This window comes from Oncorhynchus tshawytscha, unplaced genomic scaffold (assembly GCF_018296145.1).
Source record: "Oncorhynchus tshawytscha isolate Ot180627B unplaced genomic scaffold, Otsh_v2.0 Un_contig_2472_pilon_pilon, whole genome shotgun sequence".
NCBI classification, from domain to species: Eukaryota; Metazoa; Chordata; class Actinopteri; order Salmoniformes; family Salmonidae; genus Oncorhynchus; species Oncorhynchus tshawytscha.
In genome coordinates this window covers 12,497-33,734 of record NW_024608526.1, presented here as the reverse complement: position 1 = coordinate 33,734, position 21,238 = coordinate 12,497, and the positions used below count along the sequence as shown (strand labels likewise).

The 21,238-nt window shown below is 43.2% G+C and overlaps 1 protein-coding gene across 1 annotated transcript; it reads right to left on the bottom strand.

Moving 5' to 3' along the window:
* Positions 1–7,373: 7,373 nt before the first annotated feature.
* On the bottom strand, positions 7,374–20,889 carry LOC121843592 (uncharacterized protein CFAP92-like). Its single transcript, XM_042313321.1, has 4 exons — positions 20,669–20,889; positions 17,720–17,874; positions 16,249–16,310; positions 7,374–7,540 (listed from the first exon to the last, which is right to left on the bottom strand). The coding sequence occupies exons 1-4, from the start codon at positions 20,855–20,857 to the stop codon at positions 7,374–7,376; spliced, it is 573 nt and encodes a 190-aa protein (XP_042169255.1). The 5' UTR covers positions 20,858–20,889.
* Between the last annotated feature and the right edge of the window lie 349 nt (positions 20,890–21,238).

Sequence of the window (21,238 nt, the reverse complement as noted above, 5' to 3'; positions counted from 1 at the left end):
TTCCCCCCATTTCCATGTCCTTCCCTTTGATACTATCCCATTTCCATGTCCTTCCTTTTGATACTATTCCATTTCCATGTCCTTCCTTTTGATACTATCCCATTTCCATGTCCTTCCTTTTGATACTATCCCATTTCCCTTCCCCCCCATTTCCACGTCCTTCCTTTTGATACTATCCCATTTCCCTTCCCCCCATTTCCCTGTCCTTCCTTTTGATACCATCCCATTTCCCTGTCCTTCCTTTTGATACTATCCCATTTCCTGGTCCTTCCTTTTGATACTATCCCATTTCTGCGTCCTTCCTTTTGATACTATCCCATTTCCCTGTCCTTCCTTTTGATACTAGACCATTTCCACATCCTTCCTGTTGACACTATCCCATTCCCCTATCCCCCCATTTCCACGTCCTTCCTTTTGATACTATCCCATTTCCATGTCCTTCCTTTTGATACTATCCCATTTCCCTGTCTTTCCTTTTGATACTATCCCATTTCCATGTCCTTCCTTTTGATACTATCCCATTTCCATGTCCTTCCTTTTGATACTATCCCATTTCCATGTCCTTCCTTTTGATACTATCCCATTTCCTTGATTTTTGATACGATCCCATTTCCCTTTCCCCCCCATTTCCACATCCTTCCTTTTGATACTATCCCATTTCCCTTTCCCCCCATTCGTTCCCATTTCCCTGTCTTTCCTTTTGATACTATTCCATTTCCATGTCCTTCCTTTTGATACTATCCCATTTCCATGTCCTTCCTTTTGATACTATCCCATTTCCATGTCCTTCCTTTTGATACTATCCCATTTCCTTGATTTTTGATACGATCCCATTTCCCTTTCCCCCCCATTTCCACATCCTTCCTTTTTATACTATCCCATTTCCATGTCCTTCCTTTTGATAATATCCCATTTCCCTGTCCTTCCTTTTGGTACTATCCCATTTCCATGTCCTTCCTTTTGATACTAGACCATTTCCACGTCCTTCCTTTTGATACTATCCCATTCCCCCCATTTCCATGTCCTTCCTTTTGATACTGTCCCATTTCCACGTCCTTCCTTTTGATACTATCCCATTTCCCTGTCCTTCCTTTTGATAATATCCCATTTCCCTGTCCTTCATTTTGATACTATCCCATCTCCACGTCCTTCCTGTTGATACTATCCCATTTCCCTCCCCCCCATTTCCCTGTCCTTCCTTTCATACTATCCCATTTCCACGTCATTCCTTTTGATACTATCCCATTTCCATGTCCTTCCTTTTGATACTATCCCATTTCCCTGTCCTTCCTTTTGATACTATCCCATTTCCCTGTCCTTCCTTTTGATACTATCCCATTTCCCTGTCCTTCCTTTTGATACTATCCCATTTCCGCGTCCTTCCTTTTGATACTATCCCATTTCCCTGTCCTTCCTTTTGATACTATCCCATTTCCACGTCCTTCATTTTGATACTATCCCATTTCCCTGTCTTTGCTTTTGATACTATCCCATTTCCCTGTTCTTCCTTTTGATACTATCCCATTTCCCTGTCCTTCCTTTTGATACTATCCCAGTTCCCTTCCCCCCCATTTCCAAGTCCTTCCTTTTGATACTATCCCATTTCCATGTCCTTCCTTTTGATACTATCCCATTTCCCTGTCTTTGCTTTTGATACTATCCCATTTCCCTGTCCTTCCTTTTGATACTATCCCACTGTCCTTCCTGTTGATACTATCCCATTTCCCTGTCCTTCCTTTTGATACTATCCCATTTCCCTGTCCTTCCTTTTGATACTATCCCAGTTCCCTTCCCCCCCATTTCCAAGTCCTTCCTTTTGATACTATCCCATTTCCATGTCCTTCCTTTTGATACTATCCCATTTCCCTGTCTTTGCTTTTGATACTATCCCATTTCCCTGTCCTTCCTATTGATACTATCCCACTGTCCTTCCTGTTGATACTATCCCATTTCCCTGTCCTTCCTTTTGATACTATCCCATTTCCCTGTCCTTCCTTTTGATACTATCCCATTTCCATGTCCTTCCTTTTGATACTATCCCATTTCCATGTCCTTCCTTTTGATACTGTCCCATTTCCATGTCCTTCCTTTTGATACTATCCCATTTCCCTTTCCCCCCCATTCGATCCCATTTCCTTTTGATACTATCCATTTCCATTTCCCCCCCATGTCCATGTCCTTCCTTTTGATACTATCCCATTTCCCTGTCCTTCCTTTTGATACTATCCCATTTCCCTGTCCTTCCTTTTGATACTATCCCATTTCCATGTCCTTCCTTTTGATACTATCCCATTTCCATGTCCTTCCTTTTGATACTATCCCATTTCCTTCCTTTTGATACGATCCCATTTCCACGTCCTTCCTTTTGAAACTATCCCATTTCCCTTCCCCCCCATTTCCAATGTCCTTCCCTTTGATACTATCCCATTTCCACGTCCTTCCTTTTGATACTGTCCCATTTCCATGTCCTTCCTTTTGATACTATCCCATTTCCCTTTCCCCCATTTCCCTGTCCTTCCTTTTGATACTATCCCATTTCCTTTCCCCCCATTTCCACGTCCTTCCTTTTGATACTATCCCATTTCCCTGTCCTTCCTTTTGATACTATCCCATTTCCACGTCCTTCATTTTGATACTATCCCATTTCCCTTTCCCCCCCATTTCCAAGTCCTTCCTTTTGATACTATCCCATTTCCATGTCCTTCCTTTTGATACTATCCCAGTTCCCTTCCCCCCCATTTCCATGTCCTTCCTTTTGATACTATCCCATTTCCCTGTCCTTCCTTTTGATACTATCCCATTTCCTTGTCCTTCCTTTTGATACTATCCCATTTCCCTGTCCTTCCTTTTGATACTATCCCATTTCCCTGTCCTTCCTTTTGATACTATCCCATTTCCATGTCCTTCCTTTTGATACTGTCCCATTTCCATGTCCTTCCTTTTGATACTATCCCATTTCCCTTTCCCCCCATTCGATCCCATTTCCCTTTTGATACTATCCCATTTCCATTTCCCCCCCATTTCCATGTCCTTCCTTTTGATACTATCCCATTTCCCTGTCCTTCCTTTTGATACTATCCCATTTCCCTGTCCTTCCTTTTGATACTATCCCATTTCCATGTCCTTCCTTTTGATACTATCCCATTTCCATGTCCTTCCTTTTGATACTATCCCATTTCCTTCCTTTTGATACGATCCCATTTCCACGTCCTTCCTTTTGAAACTATCCCATTTCCCTTCCCCCCATTTCCAATGTCCTTCCCTTTGATACTATCCCATTTACCCCCCATTTCCACGTCCTTCCTTTTGATACTGTCCCATTTCCATGTCCTTCCTTTTGATACTATCCCATTTCCCTTTCCCCCCCATTTCCAAGTCCTTCCTTTTGATACTATCCCATTTCCATGTCCTTCCTTTTGATACTATCCCATTTCCCTGTCCTTCCTTTTGATACTATCCCATTTCCATGTCCTTCATTTTGATACTATCCCATTTCCCTTTCCCCCATTCGATCCCATTTCCCTGTCCTTCTTTTTGATACTATCCCATTTCCACGTCCTTCATTTTGATACTATCCCATTTCCCTTTCCCCCCCATTTCCAAGTCCTTCCTTTTGATACTATCCCATTTCCTTCCTTTTGATACGATCCCATTTCCACATCCTTCCTTTTGAAACTATCCCATTTCCCTTTCCCCCCATTTCCAATGTCCTTCCCTTTGATACTATCCCATTTCCATGTCCTTCCTTTTGATACTATCCCATTTACCCCCCATTTCCACGTCCTTCCTTTTGATACTATCTCATTTCCCTGTCCTTCCTTTTGATACTATCCCATTTCCCTTTCCCCCCCCATTTCCACGTTCTTCCTTTTGATACTATCCCATTTCCATGTCCTTCCTTTTGATAGTATACCATTTCCATGTCCTTCCTTTTGATACTATCCCATTCCCCTTTCCCCCCCATTTCCACGTCCTTCCTTTTGATACTAACCCATTTCCCTGTCCTTCCTTTTCATACTATCCCATTTCCATGTCCTTCCTTTTGATACTATCCCATTTCCCTGTCCTTCCTTTTGATACTATCCCATTTCCCTGTCCTTCCTTTTGATACTATCCCATTTCCCTGTCCTTCCTTTTGATACTATCCCATTTCCCTGTCCTTCCTTTTGATACTATCCCATTTCCCTGTCCTTCCTTTTGATACTATCCCATTTCCATGTCCTTCCTTTTGATACTGTCCCATTTCCATGTCCTTCCTTTTGATACTATCCCATTTCCCTTTCCCCCATTCGATCCCATTTCCCTTTTGATACTATCCATTTCCATTTCCCCCATTTCCATGTCCTTCCTTTTGATACTATCCCATTTCCCTGTCCTTCCTTTTGATACTATCCCATTTCCCTGTCCTTCCTTTTGATACTATCCCATTTCCATGTCCTTCCTTTTGATACTATCCCATTTCCATGTCCTTCCTTTTGATAATATCCCATTTCCTTCCTTTTGATACGATCCCATTTCCACGTCCTTCCTTTTGAAACTATCCCATTTCCCTTCCCCCCATTTCCAATGTCCTTCCCTTTGATACTATCCCATTTACCCCCCATTTCCACGTCCTTCCTTTTGATACTGTCCCATTTCCATGTCCTTCCTTTTGATACTATCCCATTTCCCTTTCCCCCCCTTCCTTTGATTTCCAAGTCCTTCCTTTTGATACTATCCCATTTCCATGTCCTTCCTTTTGATACTATCCCATTTCCCTGTCCTTCCTTTTGATACTATCCCATTTCCCTGTCCTTCTTTTGATACTATCCCATTTCCACGTCCTTCATTTTGATACTATCCCATTTTCCCTTTCCCCCCATTTCCAAGTCCTTCCTTTGATACTATCCCATTTCCTTCCTTTTGATACGATCCCATTTCCACATCCTTCCTTTTGAAACTATCCCATTTCCCTTTCCCCCCATTTCCAATGTCCTTCCCTTTGATACTATCCCATTTCCATGTCCTTCCTTTTGATACTATCCCATTTACCCCCCATTTCCACGTCCTTCCTTTTGATACTATCTCATTTCCCTGTCCTTCCTTTTGATACTATCCCATTTCCATGTCCTTCCTTTTGATACTATCCCATTTCCATGTCCTTCCTTTTGATACTATCCCATTTACCCCCCATTTCCACGTCCTTCCTTTTGATACTATCTCATTTCCCTGTCCTTCCTTTTGATACTATCCCATTTCCATGTCCTTCCTTTTGATACTATCCCATTTCCCTTTCCCCCCCATTTCCCTGTCCTTCCTTTTGATACTATCCCATTTCCATGTCCTTCCTTTTGATAGTATACCATTTCCATGTCCTTCCTTTTGATACTATCCCATTCCCCTTTCCCCCCCATTTCCACGTCCTTCCTTTTGATACTAACCCATTTCCCTGTCCTTCCTTTTCATACTACCCCATTTCCAAGTCCTTCCTTTTGATACTATCCCATTTCCCTTTCCCCCCATTTCCAAGTCCTTCCTTTTGATACTATCCCATTTCCATGTCCTTCTTTTTGATACTATCCCATTTCCCTGTCCTTCCTTTTGATACTATCCCATGTCCCTGTCCTTCCATTCCCTCCCATTTCCCTGTCCTTCCATTCTATTCTTTCCCATTTATTTTCCCATTTCTTTCCATTCCATTCTATCCCATTTCTCTTTCCATCCCATTCCATTTGATCAATTTATTTTCATTCTATTCCATCCCAGTCTCTCCTATCTCACCTGCCAGGAGGTATATGTAGCTGAGTTCTAGTGATGCCACTCCGTTCTTCCTGATGTGCTCAATGTGAGAAGCAGTCTCCAGGGTCGACTTGACGAGAGCCTTCTTCCTAGGCACCACCAACTTGTCCTTCACTGAACCAGCCTTCATAGGAGCTGAGGTGAGAGAAACACATGACTTTATACTGTATGTGTCAGCTGATATTGACAGGGTTTCTATAGAAATAAACAGGTTCAAACAGCGCCTCCAGACCAGTCACGTACGAATGGTTGTCTTGCTGGTTTCTTTTACGGCTTTGGAAGACTGGTCCAGGGCTGATTTCTTCTGGGCTGGTTTTGATGAAGCGGAATCCTTCTCCTTCTCCTGTTCAACTGGGCCATCATGTTTGGCACTCTTTGAGTCGACTGACTGCAGGTCCTGTTCCCCTGATCTAAAACATCACAGAATAATGGGAAAGTTTGTCAAGCTTGGCATGGAATATTGGTGTGTGTGTGTGTGTGTGTGTGTGTGTGTGTGTGTGTGTGTGTGTGTGTGTGTGTGTGTGTGTGTGTGTGTGTGTGTGTGTGTGTGTGTTGTGTGTGTGTGTGTGTGTGTGTGTGTGTGTGTGTGTGTGTGTGTGTGTGTGTGTGTGTGTGTGTGTGTGTGAGTGTGTGTGTGTGTGTGTGATATGAGTGAGTGACCTGGCTCCACATTGTTCTGTGTCTGAGACCAGCGATCCTGTGTTGAGGGCAGCTGAGGAGGAGACCTCTGTGGTGGATGCCTTGGGCTCATGCTGGTGGGTAATGTTAACATCATGTTACATGTAGGCTATGGCTCAACTGGTAGGTAATGTTAACATCATGTTACACTGTAGGCTATGGCTCATACTGGTAGGTAACGTTAACATCATGTTACACTGTAGGCTATGGCTCAACTGGTAGGTAATGTTAACATCATGTTACACTGTAGGCTATGGCTCAACTGGTAGGTAATGTTAACATCATGTTACACTGTAGGCTATGGCTCAACTGGTAGGTAACGTTAACATCATGTTACACTGTAGACTATGGCTCAACTGGTAGGTAATGTTAACATGTCACACTGTAGGCTATGGCTCAACTGGTAGGTAATGTTAACATCATGTTACACTGTAGGCTATGGCTCAACTGGTAGGTAATGTTAACATCATGTTACACTGTAGGCTATGGCTCAACTGGTAGGTAATGTTAACATCATGTTACACTGTAGGCTATGGCTCAACTGGTAGGTAATGTTAACATCATGTTACACTGTAGGCTATGGCTCAACCGGTAGGTAACGTTAACATCATGTTACACTGTAGACTATGGCTCAACTGGTAGGTAATGTTAACATCATGTTACACTGTAGGCTATGGCTCAACTGGTAGGTAATGTTAACATCGTGTTACACTGTAGACTATGGCTCAACTGGTAGGTAATGTTAACATCATGTTACACTGTAGGCTATGGCTCAACTGGTAGGTAATGTTAACATCATGTTACATGTAGGCTATGGCTCAACTGGTAGGTAATGTTAACATCATGTTACACTGTAGGCTATGGCTCAACTGGTAGGTAATGTTAACATCATGTTACACTGTAGGTATACCCTCGGTTCACGTTATGGATACTGATGAAAGTCCTGTACCTGTAACACAGTTGAGCTCAGAGAACCTCTTGAAGTCCGTGGACAAGGTATCTCCTCTCTTATTGGACGATCTGGTCCTGGGATTCTTCTTCTCAAACATTGTTCTCAACTTGTACACCATGCTCTTTATCCCACCTGAAAGCAATCATCATCTGAAATCGACTATTTGCTAAAATTCAGATTGTTATATTGTCCCAACGTGCAGTCTACCTCAGCCATTCTACCAGATTTTTGCTATCCTTCTCCCGTATAGCTGTTGTTTTGATTGTGTCTGAGGTGGAAGCTGTCAAATCCACAAGAGGCTCCCGGTGTTATACCCACCGCAAGCATTGCCATTGGCTGCATGGAGTCACATTAGTGGAAATACCATGCAGCTGTGTTTACAAATTCAAACACTGGAATATGTGGTGTAATCTAAACCTCGTTTAGACTGACAGAAATCCTCATTATTTATTTTAATGATCTTAAATTTGAGTGTCATGTCTTCCGTAAAACACACTTTCTCATTGTGAACTTCTAGCGCGATTGGGAAGGGTGTGGGCAGCTTCGTGACAATGGGCCAATTTGTTTTGCATGGCCTAGTGCCCCGGATGGGTGGAAATGTTAAGAACCAATGGAATGGTCTAATATGTGCAAACTCCACGCCCACCCAGGACAATAGGCCATGCAAAATGAACCTGCCCAACGAGCACATGAGCAGCCGCTCACTGATTTGACACCTCCAATTCAGTTACACCACTGATAAAAGAAGGAGCCAGATCTCTCACAGGATGTAACAATCTGAAGCATCTGTTTATAGAACTTCTGTTGATGAGACAAAGTCCACTGGTGGGAAGTGGGAAGAGAGGGAGCTAGAAGAAACCTGGCTGACAATCTGCTTTAATATTGTAGCATGGTTTGAGATCCATGCTGATTGTTAAAGTCACTTCTATCCATAGAAACCGTACAAACCATCAAACCATCAGTATAAGGTGCCGCCGACAAAACATGGCAGCTCTGCTTCTAGCTCTTAAGCAACTTTGCAGTATTCATTTTTGTGTGTGTTATTTCTTACATTATTAGCCCAGAAAGTTTTTTGGGTTATTACACACAGCCGGAAATAACTTTTGGATATCAGAGCGGCGGTAACTCACCAGAATTACGAACAGGAACACGACTTTCCAGAATTGGATCCTTTGTTTGTATCCCCCAGGACAATTGTACTTATCCCAGAGGCTGCTCCAAAGCGTTGCCAGTGGAGAAGAGATATTCAGAATGGACCTCTAGTCTGAGGCGTGTACACCATCCAAAGCTTTCGAGTATATTACTCGCTAATGTTCAGTCTCTGGACAATGAAGTAGACAAGCTCAGGGCAAGGATCTCCTTCCAGAAAGACACCAGGGACTGTAACATATTCATGGCTCTCTCGGAATATACTGTCCCCATCCATACAGCCAGCTGAGTTCTCAGTTCATCGCGCAGACAGGAATAAAGAATTCTCCGTGAAGAAGAAAGGCCCTGCCTGTATGCTTCATTATTAACTACTCATGGTGTGATTTGTGAGAAAATACAGAATCTCAAGTCCTTTTGTTTCCTCAACCTAGAATACCTCACAATCAAATGCAGACCGTATTACCTCCCGAGATAATTCTTTTCGGTTATAGGCACAGCCATGTATATTCCCTCTCAAGCCGATACCATGACGGCCCTCAAATAACTACACTGGACTTCATGCAAACTGGAAACCACATATCCTTAGGTCACATTTATTGTAGCAGGCGATTTTAACAAAGCAAATTTAAGAAAAATGCTACTGAAGTTCTATCAACACATTAACTGTAGAGGAAAAACACTAGATCACTGCTACTCGTCTCTTCGAGATGCCTACAATGCCCTCCCTCGCTCTCCATTCGGCAATTCAGATATCGACTCCATTTTGCTCCTCCCTTCCTATAGGCAGAAACTCAAGCAGGAAGTACCAGTGCTAAGGTATATTCAACGCCGGTCTAACCAATCCGAATCCATGCTTCAAGATTGTTTTGATCACATGGACTGGGATATGTGCCGGGTAGCTTCTGAGAATAACATTGACGCTTTCACAGACACGGTGACTGAGTTCATCAGGAAGTGTATAGGGGATGTTGTTCCCATGGTGACTATTAAAACCTACCCAAACCAGAAACCGTGGATAGATGGCAGCATTCGTAAAAAACTGAAAACGCAAACCACCTCATTTAACCATGGTTAGGTGACTGGGAATATGGTCAACTACAAACAGTGTAGTTATTCCCTCCGTAAGGCAGTCAAACAGGCAAAACGTCAGTATAGAAACAAAGTAGAGTCGCAATTCAACGGCTCAGACACGAGACGTATGTGGCAGGGTCTACAGACAATCACGGATTAAAGGGAAAACCAGCCCCATCGCGGACACCTATGTCTTGCTCCCAGACAAGCTAAACACCTTTGCACACTTTGAAGATAACACAGCGCCACCGACGCAGCCCAATCCCAAAGGACTATGGGATATGAGTAAGACATTTAAGCGTGTTAACTCTCGCAAGGCTAAAGTGGCATCCCTAGACGCGTCCTCAGAGCATGTGCAGACCATCTGGCTGGATTGTTTACAGACATATTCAATCTCTCCCTATCCCAGTCTACTGTCCGCACTTGTTTCAAGATGTCCACCATTGTTCCTGTACCCAAGAAAGCAAAGGCAACTGAACTAAATGACTATTGCCCCGTAGCACTCAATTCTGTCATCATGAAGTGCTTTGAGAGGCTAGTTATGGATCATATCAACCACATCTTATCTGCCTCCCTAGACCCACTTCAATTTGCTTACCGACCCAAAAGATCCACAGACGATGCAATTGCCATCACAATGCACACTGCCCTATCCCATCTGGACAAGAGGACCTATGTCAGAATGCTGCTCATTGACTATAGCTCAGCCTTCAATACCATAGTACCCTCCAAGCTCATCATTAAGCTCTGGGCCCTGGGTCTGAACCCCACCATGTGCCTCTGGGTCCTGGACTTCCTGACGGGTCGCCCTCAGTTGGTGCAGGTAGGAAACAACACCTCCACTTCGCTGATCCTCAACACAGAGTCCCCACAAGGGTGCTCAGCCTTCTCCTGTACTTCCTGTTCACCCATGACTGCGTGGCCATGCACGCCTCCAACTCAATCATCAAGTTTGCAGACGACATAACAGTAGTAAGCATGATTACCAACAATGACGAGACAACCTACAGGGAGGAGGTGAGGGCGCTGGAAGAGTGGGGCCAGGAAAATAACCTCTCTCTCAAAGTCAACAAAACAAAGGAGCTGATCGTGGACTTCAGTAAACAGCAGAGGGAGCATGCCCCTATCCACATCGACAGGACCGAAGTGGAGAAGGTGAAGAGCTTTAAGTTCCTCGGCGTACACATCACTGATGATCTGAAATGGTCCACCCACACAGACAGTATGGTGAAGAAGAAGGCACAAGAGCCCATCTTCATCCTCAGGAGGCTGAAGAAATTTGGTTGGGCCCCTAGGACCCTCAAACTTTTACAGATGCACAATTGAGAGCATCATGTCGGGCTGTTTAACCACCTAGTACGGAAACTGCATCGCCCGCAATCGCAGGGCTCTACAGAGGGTGGTACAGTTTGCACAACGCATCCCTGAAGTCACACTGCCTGCCCTACGGGACACCTACAGCACCCAATGTCATAGGAAGGCCAAAGAGATCATCAAGAACATCAACCACCTGAGCCACTGCCGGTTCACCCCACTATCATCTAGAAGGCGAAGTCAGTACAGGTGCATCAAAGCTGGGACCGAGAGACTGAAAACAGCTTCTATCTCAAGGCTATCAGACTGTTAAATATCCATCCCTAGATGGCTATCACCTGGCTACTCAACCCTGTACCTTAGAGGCTGCTGCCCTATATACATAGACATGGAATCACTGGCCACTTTAATAATGGAACCCTAGTCACTTTAATAATGTTTACATACTGCTTTACTAATCTCATATGTCCCGTTGAAGTCGGAAGTTTACATACACTTAGGTTGGAGTCATTAAAACTCATTTTTCAATCACTCCACACATTTCTGTTTAACAAACTGTAGTTTTGGCAAGTCGGTTTGGACATATACTTTGTGCTTTGTGTTTGTTTTTATTTCAATCCTAATGTTTTTATGTTTCTGTATTATGTATTTTCCAATTTGACTGCACACTTAGGTCATATGTAACATGCTACTTAAGGCTTATGCATTTGAGTCATTGCTTGTTAATAATCTGTGCTTTGTTAATACACTTTAACTTTACAGTTTTTCTACTGATCCCAAGCAAAGGGTGTTAGGCTAAACGAACAGTGTTTTAGAGATTCAAGGTTGGTCACTATAAATGGAAACATGTCCTCAGGCAATGCATGAATTCACACAGTTTATTTAAGGCACAAGTAATTTTTACAACAATTGTTACAGACAGATTATTTAACTCACTATATCCCAATTCCATTGGGTCAGAAGTATACATACACTCACTTGACTGTGCATTTAAACAGCTTGGAAAATTCGAGAAAATTATGTAATGGCTTTAGAAGGCTAATTGACATAATTTTGAGTCAATTGGAGGTGTACCTATGGATGTATTTCAAGGCCTACCTTCAACCTCAGTGCCTCCTTGCTTGAAATCATGAGAAAATCAAAAGAAATCAGCCAAGACCTCAGAAAAAAATGGTCTGGTTCATCCTTGGGAGCAGTTTCAAAATGCCTGAAGGTACCACATTCATCTGTACAAACAATAGTATAAACACCATGGGACCACGCAGCCGTCATACTGCTCAGGAAGGAGACGCGTTCTGTCTCCTAGAGATGAACGTACTTTGGTGCGAAAAGTGCAAATAAATCCCAGAACAGCAGCAAAGGACCTTGTGAAGATGCTGGAGGAAACGGGTACAAAAGTATCTATATCCACAGTAAAACGAGTCCTATATCGACATAACCTGAAAGGCCGCTCAGCAAGGAAGAAGCCACTGCTTCAAAACCGCCACAAAAAAAGCCAGACTACGGTTTGCAACTGCACATGGGGACAAAGATCCTACTTTTTGGAGAAATGTCCTCTGGTCTACTGAAACAAAATAGAACAGTTTGGACATAATGACCATTGTTATGTTTGGAGGAAAAAGGGGAAGGATTGCAAGCCAAAGAACACTATTCCAACCATGAAGCATGGGGGTGGCCGCATCATGTTGTGGGGGTGCTTTGCTGCAGGAGAGACTGGTGCACTTCACAAAATAGATGGCTTCATGAGGTAGGAAAATTATGTGGATATATTGAAGCAACATCTCAAGACATCAGTAAGGAAGGTAAAGCTTGGTCGCAAATGGGTCTTCCAAATGGACAATGACCCCAAGCATACTTCCAAAGTTGTGTCAAAATGACTTAAGGACAACAAAGTCAAGGTATTGGAGTGGCCATCACAAAGCCCTGACCTCAATCCTATAGACAATTTGTGGGCAGAACTGAATAAGTGTGTGTGAGCAAGGAGGCCTACAAACCTGACTCAGTTACACCAGCTTTGTACTGTTAGATACTAGTTCACTGTTGGAGCTAGGAACACAAGCATTTTGCCGCACCCGCAATAACATCCGGTCCTCTGGCAGTCTCTATGGGGGTGCCACAGGGTTCCATCCTCGGGCCGACTCTTTTCTCTGTATATATCAATGATGTTGCTCTTGCTGCGGGCGATTCCCTGATCCACCTCTACGCAGACGACACCATTCTATATACTTCCGGCCCGTCCTTGGACACTGTGCTATCTAACCTCCAAACGAGCTTCAATGCCATACAACACTCCTTCCGTGGCCTCCAACTGCTCTTAAACGCTAGTAAAAACCAAATGCATGCTTTTCAACCGTTCGCTGCCTGCACCCGCACGCCTGACCAGCATCACCACCCTGGATGGTTCCGACCTTGAATATGTGGACATCTATAAGTACCTAGGTGTCTGACTAGACTGTAAACTCTCCTTCCAGACTCATATCAAACATCTCCAATCGAAAATCAAATCAAGAATCGGCTTTCTATTCCGCAACAAAGCATCCTTCACTCACGCCGCCAAACTTACCCTAGTAAAACTGACTATCCTACTGATCCTCGACTTCGGCGATGTCATCTACAAAATTGCTTCCAACACTCTACTCAGCAAACTGGATGCAGTTTATCACAGTGCCATCCGTTTTGTCACTAAAGCACCTTATACCACCCACCACTGCGACTTGTATGCTCTAGTCGGCTGGCCCTCGCTACATATTCGTCGCCAGACCCACTGGCTCCAGGTCATCTACAAGTCCATGCTAGGTAAAGCTCCGCCTTATCTCAGTTCACTGGTCACGATGGCAACACCCATCCGTAGCACGCGCTCCAGCAGGTGTATCTCACTGATCATCCCTAAAGCCAAACACCTCATTTGGCCACCTTTCATTCCAGTTCTCTGCTGCCTGTGACTGGAACGAATTGCAAAAATCACTGAAGTTGGAGACTTTTATCTCCCTCACCAACTTCAAACATCTGCTGTCTGAGCAGTTAACCGATCGCTGCAGCTGTACATAGTCTATCGGTAAATAGCCCACCCATTTTTACCTACCTCATCCCCATACTGTTTTTATTTATTTACTTTTCTGCTCTTTTGCACACCAATATCTCTACCTGTACATGACCATCTGATCATTTATCACTCCAGTGTTATTAATCTGCAAAATTGTAATTATTCGCCTACCTCCTCATGCCTTTTGCACACAATGTATATAGACTCCCCTTTTTTTTCTACTGTGTTATTGACTTGTTAATTGTTTACTCCATGTGTAACTCTGTGTTGTCTGTTCACACTGCTATGCTTTATCTTGGCCAGGTCGCAGTTGCAAATGAGAACTTGTTCTCAACTAGCCTACCTGGTTAAATAAAGGTGAAATAAAAAAAAAAAAATTAAAATAAAAACATCTGCTAAATATGTGTATGTGTGCAATCAAATTTGATTTGATTCATCACCACATCAGTAACTGACTGAATCTAGGGCCTAAACATTTGTTTAAAGAATCGCCACAGTGAGAATGTTTGTTTACATTTCAATAAAACTTATTTTAGGATTCTAAGACACCTGCATGTTTTGAGGCTGTACTAGCTAGCTACGCACATCGCTATGAAGAAATGTAGCTGTGTAGCTATCATCAAAATAAAATGCCTGCAGTAGAGAAAGTGTTTCCCAAACCTCTCCTCTACAACCAACAGACCTTTCACTTATCTTCCCCAATACCAGCAGACCTGATTAAACTGGTCAACCAATCATCAAGCCCTTGATTAGTTGAAACAGGTGTGCTAGTTCTGGACCTAATAAGTGGAATTGTCTGGGGTGCTACAGGAGATGAGTGGGAAACACTGCATTAGGAGGAGACCAGGCAGGGCCAGTTTTCCAGTGCTTAGCCATGATAAGTTTCTGACCTTATGGTCATTGTAAGTATGCTTCCCTGTAAGGCTTTGATCAGGACACCGCGGAGCCGGTGTGAGATATGGGTCTGAAAACGTACCTCAATCCAGTGATGGGAGATGGCGTTGTACTCCTAATTCACCCATTATCCAAAATGCTACACCGAGAAGATTGAAATACTGCTGTTTTTTAAGTAAACTGTCCTCATGATAGATAGCTTAGGCACAGCAGCCATTATGGAATGGCACATCGCATTGAACATCAAAGGACCTGATTGGCTGACTATCCTTAGTTGTTAAATGCAACTGCCAAAATGTCTGCTGTCTGCTGTTGCTTCTACTAGTTCGCACGAGGACGAAAAGGGCAGTTTTATGAAAAACTTGAGGTATTTCAGTCTTCTTTATGTAGTATTTTGAATAATGGGTCAATTAGGAGTACAAGGCAATCTCCCATTCCTAAATTGAGGTAGATTTTGAGACCAATATCACACTCCTGCTCCGCAGTGTCCTGGTTAAAGCAACCCGCCAATACAAACTTACAGGGAAGCGGAGAGCGACTGGAAATTAGGAATCTTATTATGTCTATGCTTAGAAAAGCCCAGTGCCCTGCCCCAGCCCAGATCTCAGGTCACAGATGGTGATTGTATTATGATTGTATTATGTCTATGCTTAGCTAAGCCCAGTGCCCTTCCCCAGCCCAGATCTCAGGTCACAGATGGTGATTGTATTATGATTGTATTATGTCTATGCTTAGAAAAGCCCAGTGCCCTGCCCCAGCCCAGATCTCAGGTCACAGATGGTGATTGTATTATGATTGTATTATGTCTATGCTTAGCTAAGCCCAGTGCCCTGCCCCAGCCCAGATCTCAGGTCACAGATGGAGATTGTATTATGATTGTATTATGACTATGCTTAGCTAAGCCCAGTGCCCTGCCCCAGCCCAGATCTCAGGTCACAGATGGAGATTGTATTATGATTGTATTATGTCTATGCTTAGCTAAGCCCAGTGCCCTGCCCCAGCCCAGATCTCAGGTCACAGATGGAGATTGTTTATTTGATTACTTCTGGCTGCCTCAGTCTAGATTTACTCCTAGACATCAGATAGATACCTCATGACAGTTATTAACATGAACACATTCTGATTCTCCAGCTAGTTATCAGATAGATACCTCAAGACAGTTATTAACATGAACACATTCTCCAGCACACTTATATTAATGTAGCACAACATCAGTATAAAATAATATTGACAACTGAACACTAAAACACTGTTGAAAGTCTGGGTAGGCCAAAACAAATCTAACACACAACTATCTGAGTTTGGGAAATGAAAATTATTCCCAGTGATGTTATTAGAAGTTAAAACAGGTTAAAACCGCAGCTCTTACCGAGATCATTGTCTTCCCCTGGTTTGGCCTGTGGCAGCCGGAAGGTTTTGGGTCGGTCATATCTGGATCAATAAATAAGCAAGCAGACACTTTGATCCACACTTACATTGAACAACAGGTTTACATACTTATTCATTGTTGGGGCTCAGTTCAATCCGTATCGCTGAGGTTCAGCATTATATCACTACTGAAATCTAAAGTTAATATCAGATTGAGCCGAGATATGCAGCATTTACCAATGAACCAGGAACGTTGATTTAACATTTCTAACGCGCTGTAATGCAGTTCTTCAGTACTCTAGATTCAATTGAGCCTTTAGTCCACAATCTGTGGTAAAATACCTGGCTTTAGTCCATAATCTGTGGTACAATACCTGGCTTTAGTCCATAATCTGTGGTACACTACCTGGCTTTAGCCTATAATCTGTGGTACAATACCTGGCTTTAGTCTATAATCTGTGGTACAATACCTGGCTTTAGTCTATAATCTGTGGTACAATACCTGGCTTTAGTCCATAATATATGGTACAATACTTGGCCTTAGTCTATAATCTGTGGTACAATACCTGGCCTTAGTCTATAATCTGTTGTACAATACCTGGCTTTAGTCTATAATCTGTGGTACAATACCTGGCCTTAGTCTATAATCTGTGGTACAATACCTGGTTTTAGTCTCTAATCTGTGGTAAAATGCCTGGCTTTTGTCCATAATCTGTGGTACAATACCTGGCCTTAGTCTATAATCTGTGGTACAATACCTGGTTTTAGTCTCTAATCTGTGGTAAAATGCCTGGCTTTTGTCCATAATCTGTGGTACAATACCTGGCCTTAGTCTATAATCTGTGGTACAATGCCTGGCTTTAGTCTATAATCTATGGTAAAATACCTGGCCTTAGTCTATAATCTGTGGTACAATACCTGGCCTTAGTCTGTAATCTGTGTTACAATACCTGGCCTTAGTCTATAATCTGTGGTACAATAACTGGCTTTAGTCCATAATCTGTTGTACAATACCTGGCCTTAGTCTATAATCTGTGGTACAATACCTGGCCTTAGTCTATAATCTGTGGTACAATTTTATGGCCTTAGTCTATATTCTGTGGTACAATACCTGGCTTTAGTCTATAATCTGTGTTACAATACCTGGCCTTAGTCTGTAATCTGTGTTACAATACCTGACCTTAGTCTGTAATCTGTGTTACAATACCTGGCATTGGTCTATAATCTGTGGTGCAATGCCTGGCCTTGTCTGTAATATGTGGTACAATACCTGGCCTTAGTCTGTAATCTGTGTGAGTGGTACAATACCTGGCTTTAGTCTGTAATCTGTGTGAGTGGTACAATGCCTGGCCTTGTCTGTAATATGTGGTACAATACCTGGCCTTAGTCTGTGTGAGTGGTACAATATCTGGTCTTGTCTGTAATATGTGCTACAATTCCTTAGTCTGTAATCTGTGTGAGTGGTACAATACCTGGCTTTAGCAGAGACCTTGTCCTTGGTGTCCCAGATTTTGAAGGTGATTTTATGAGACACCAGTTTAATGAGCAGCTCTCTGGTGACTCTAACCTTTACAGACTGAGACCAGCCTAACCACACCTGGTCCCCTTCAAGCCACGGCTTCAACACCTGGGGAGATACATACACACACCACATGGTCCGTTATACACCTGTTGGACATAATGTACCTGGTCAGTTTGAGGACTCTACATTGAGTACCATTATATTCAACGAGAGAAAAGGAGGGTGTGTCATTGTGTTGAGATTGAGTGGGATTACATGCCCATGCCATGCCATGCCTGTCTTTCTGTCTGTCTCCTTTAGCTTTAGCTCAGAAGGCTAACACAATCATGGCATTACCTTGGTCTGTTTGTTTGTCTGCCTTGGCTTTACTCAGAAAATCAAATCACATGCGCTGAATACAATAGGTTTAGACCTTACAGTGAAATGCTTACTTACAAGCCCTTAACCAACAATGCTTTAAGACGTTTTAAGAAAAAATGAGTGTTAAACTAAAAATAACAAGTAACAAATAATTAGACAGAAGCAGTAAAATAACAATAGCGAGGCTATATATAGAGGGTACCGGTCATGGCTAATAGAATCATGGCATTACCTTGGTCTGTACGTCCGTCCGTCTAACTTTGCTTTAGCTCAGCAGGCTAACACAATCACGGCATTATCTTGGCCTCTCTCACACACACACTAACTTCCTCTCATTCTACATGTAGATTTTAGCTGTCTGTCTGTCTGTCTGTCTGTCTGGCTTAAAACCCGTCTGTCTATACTGGTCTGTCTGGCTTAATATCCGTCTGTCTGTCTATACCGGTCTTTCTGTGTTCATACATGTCTGTCTGTCTATAACTGTCTGTCTGGGGTAATAACTGTCTGTCTGTCTGTCTGGGTTAATACCTGTCTTTGACAATACCTGTCTGTCTGTCTGTCTGTCAGAGTGGAGGAAGTAGCAACACAAAGCACCTTAACACAGACAGACAGACAGAAACCCAGAAAGACAGGTATTAACCCAGACTGACAGGTATGAACCAAGACTGACAGGTATTAAACCAAACAGACAGGTATAGATAGACAGGTATTACCCCAGACTGACAGGTATTAATCCAGACTGACAGGTGTAGATAGACAGGTATTAATCCAGACTGACAGGTATAGATAGACAGGTATTAATCCAGACTGACAGGTATAGATAGACAGGTATTAATCCAGACTGACAGGTATAGATAGACAGGTATTAACCCAGACTGATAGGTATTAATCCAGACTGACAGGTATAGATAGACAGGTATTAACCCAGACTGACAGGTATAGATAGACAGGTATTAACACAGACTGACAGGTATTATCCCAGACTGACAGGTATTACCCCAGACTGACAGGTATTAACCAAGACTGACAGGTATAGATAGACGGGTATTAATCCAGATTGACAGGAATTAACCCAGACTGACAGGTATAGATAGACAGGTATTAATCCAGACTGACAGGAATTAACCCAGACTGACAGGAATTAACCCAGACTGACAGGTATAGATAGACAGGTATTAATCCAGACTGACAGGAATTAACCCAGACTGACAGGCATAGATAGACAGGTATTAATCCAGACTGACAGGTATAGATAGACAGGTATTAATCCAGACTGACAGGTATAGATAGACAGGTATTAATCCAGACTGACAGGTGTAGATAGACCGGTATTAACCCAGACTGACAGTTATTTATAGACCGGTATTACCCCAGACTGACAGGTGTAGATGTAGAGGGCACGTATAGAGGGCATGACAAAGCCTATTCCCCCTCAGGAAACTGAAAAGATTTGGCATGGGTCCTGAGCTCCTCAAAAGGTTCTACAGCTGCAACATCGAGAGCATCCTGACTGGTTGCATCACTGCCTGGTACAGCAATTGCTCGGCTTCTGACCGCAAGGCACTACAGAGAGTAGTGCGTACGGCCCAGTACATCACTGGGGCCAACCTTCCTGCCATCCAGGACCTCTACACCAGGCAGTGTCAGAGGAAGGACGTAAAAATTGTAAAAGACCCCAGCCACCCCAGTCATAGACTGTTCTCTCTACTACAACATGGCAAGTGGTACCGGAGTGCCAAGTCTAGGACAAAAAGGCTTCTCAACAGTTTTTACCCCCAAGCCATAAGACTCCTGAACAGGTAACCAGATGGTTACCTGGACTATTTGCATTGTGTGCCCCCCCCTGTTTTACGCTGCTGCTACTCTCTGTTTATCATATATGTATAGACACTTTAACCATATCTACATGTACATACTACCTCAATTGGGCTGACCAACCACATTGGCTAACCGGGCTATCTGCATTGTGTCCCACCACCCCCTCTAACCCCTGTTTTACACTACTGCTACTCTCTGTTCATCATATATGCATAGTCACTTTAACCATATCTACATGTACATACTACCTCAATAAGCCTGACTAACCGGTGTCTGTATATAGCCTTGCTACTCTTATTTTCAAATGTCTTTTTCCTGTTTTATTTCTTTACTTACCTACACACACACACACACACACACACACACACACACACACACACACACACACACACACACACACACACACACACACACACAACTTTTTTCGCACCATTGGTTAGAGCCTGTAAGCATTTCACTGTATTCGGCGCGCGTGACAAATAAACTTTGATTTGATTTGATAGACAGGTATTAACCATTAACTGTCAATCTAAACCAACTCAGCTCAGCTGGCATGGCTTCCTCTGTTACACTAGTACAAAATCTATGCATGTAAAATACACATACACACACACACACACATACTGAACTACTCAAGTGCATAGCACTGTGATAAGGCCTTCCCAGAGTTCATAATAAAGACTTGTCTCAATTCAGCAGGCTAACACACTGATGGCATTACCTTGGTCTCATTCTCCATGTAGATCTTAGCAGCAAGGCCGAACATCACCAGATCTACTTTAACAGGGTCCTGGTCACCAGGCAGCATGTTGTACTCTATACGGTAGTATGTCTGGGCCTTAGGGGCCTCCACCACTCCACCGGACAGAACACGTTTGGGCTTCTTCTTGGCCTTCTCCACTAAGACCATAGCCTCACCTACAGGACAGGGTTCTTCACCTATAGTAAAACAGGGAATATAATTAAACACAAGGCTGTGATATAAATGTATCTCACCTAGGGGACAAAAGGGGACAGAATTACATTACGACACACCAATATGAATTTTTATGGGACAGAGGACAGATAGAGGACAGAGGGGTGATGTATCTTTATGGGATAGGGGACAGAGGGGTGATGTATCTGTATGGGATAGAGGACAGATAGAGGACAGAAGGGTGATGTATCAATATGGGATAGAGGACAGATAGAGGACAGAGGGGTGATGTATCTCTATGGGATAGGAGACAGATAGAGGACAGAGGGGTGATGTATCTGTATGGGATAGAGGACAGAGGGGCAATGTATCTCT

Coding starts and splice junctions, on each gene's coding strand:
- LOC121843592 (XM_042313321.1), bottom strand. CDS start 20,857: ATGGTCTTAGTGGAGAAGGCCAAGAAGAAGCCCAAACGTGTTCTGTCC. Junction 16,311..17,719: donor AAGGTCTCTGCTAAAGCCAG/GTATTGTACCAC, acceptor TTATTGATCCAG/ATATGACCGACCCAAAACCT. Junction 7,541..16,248: donor AGGGGAAGACAATGATCTCG/GTAAGAGCTGCG, acceptor GATTGCTTTCAG/GTGGGATAAAGAGCATGGTG.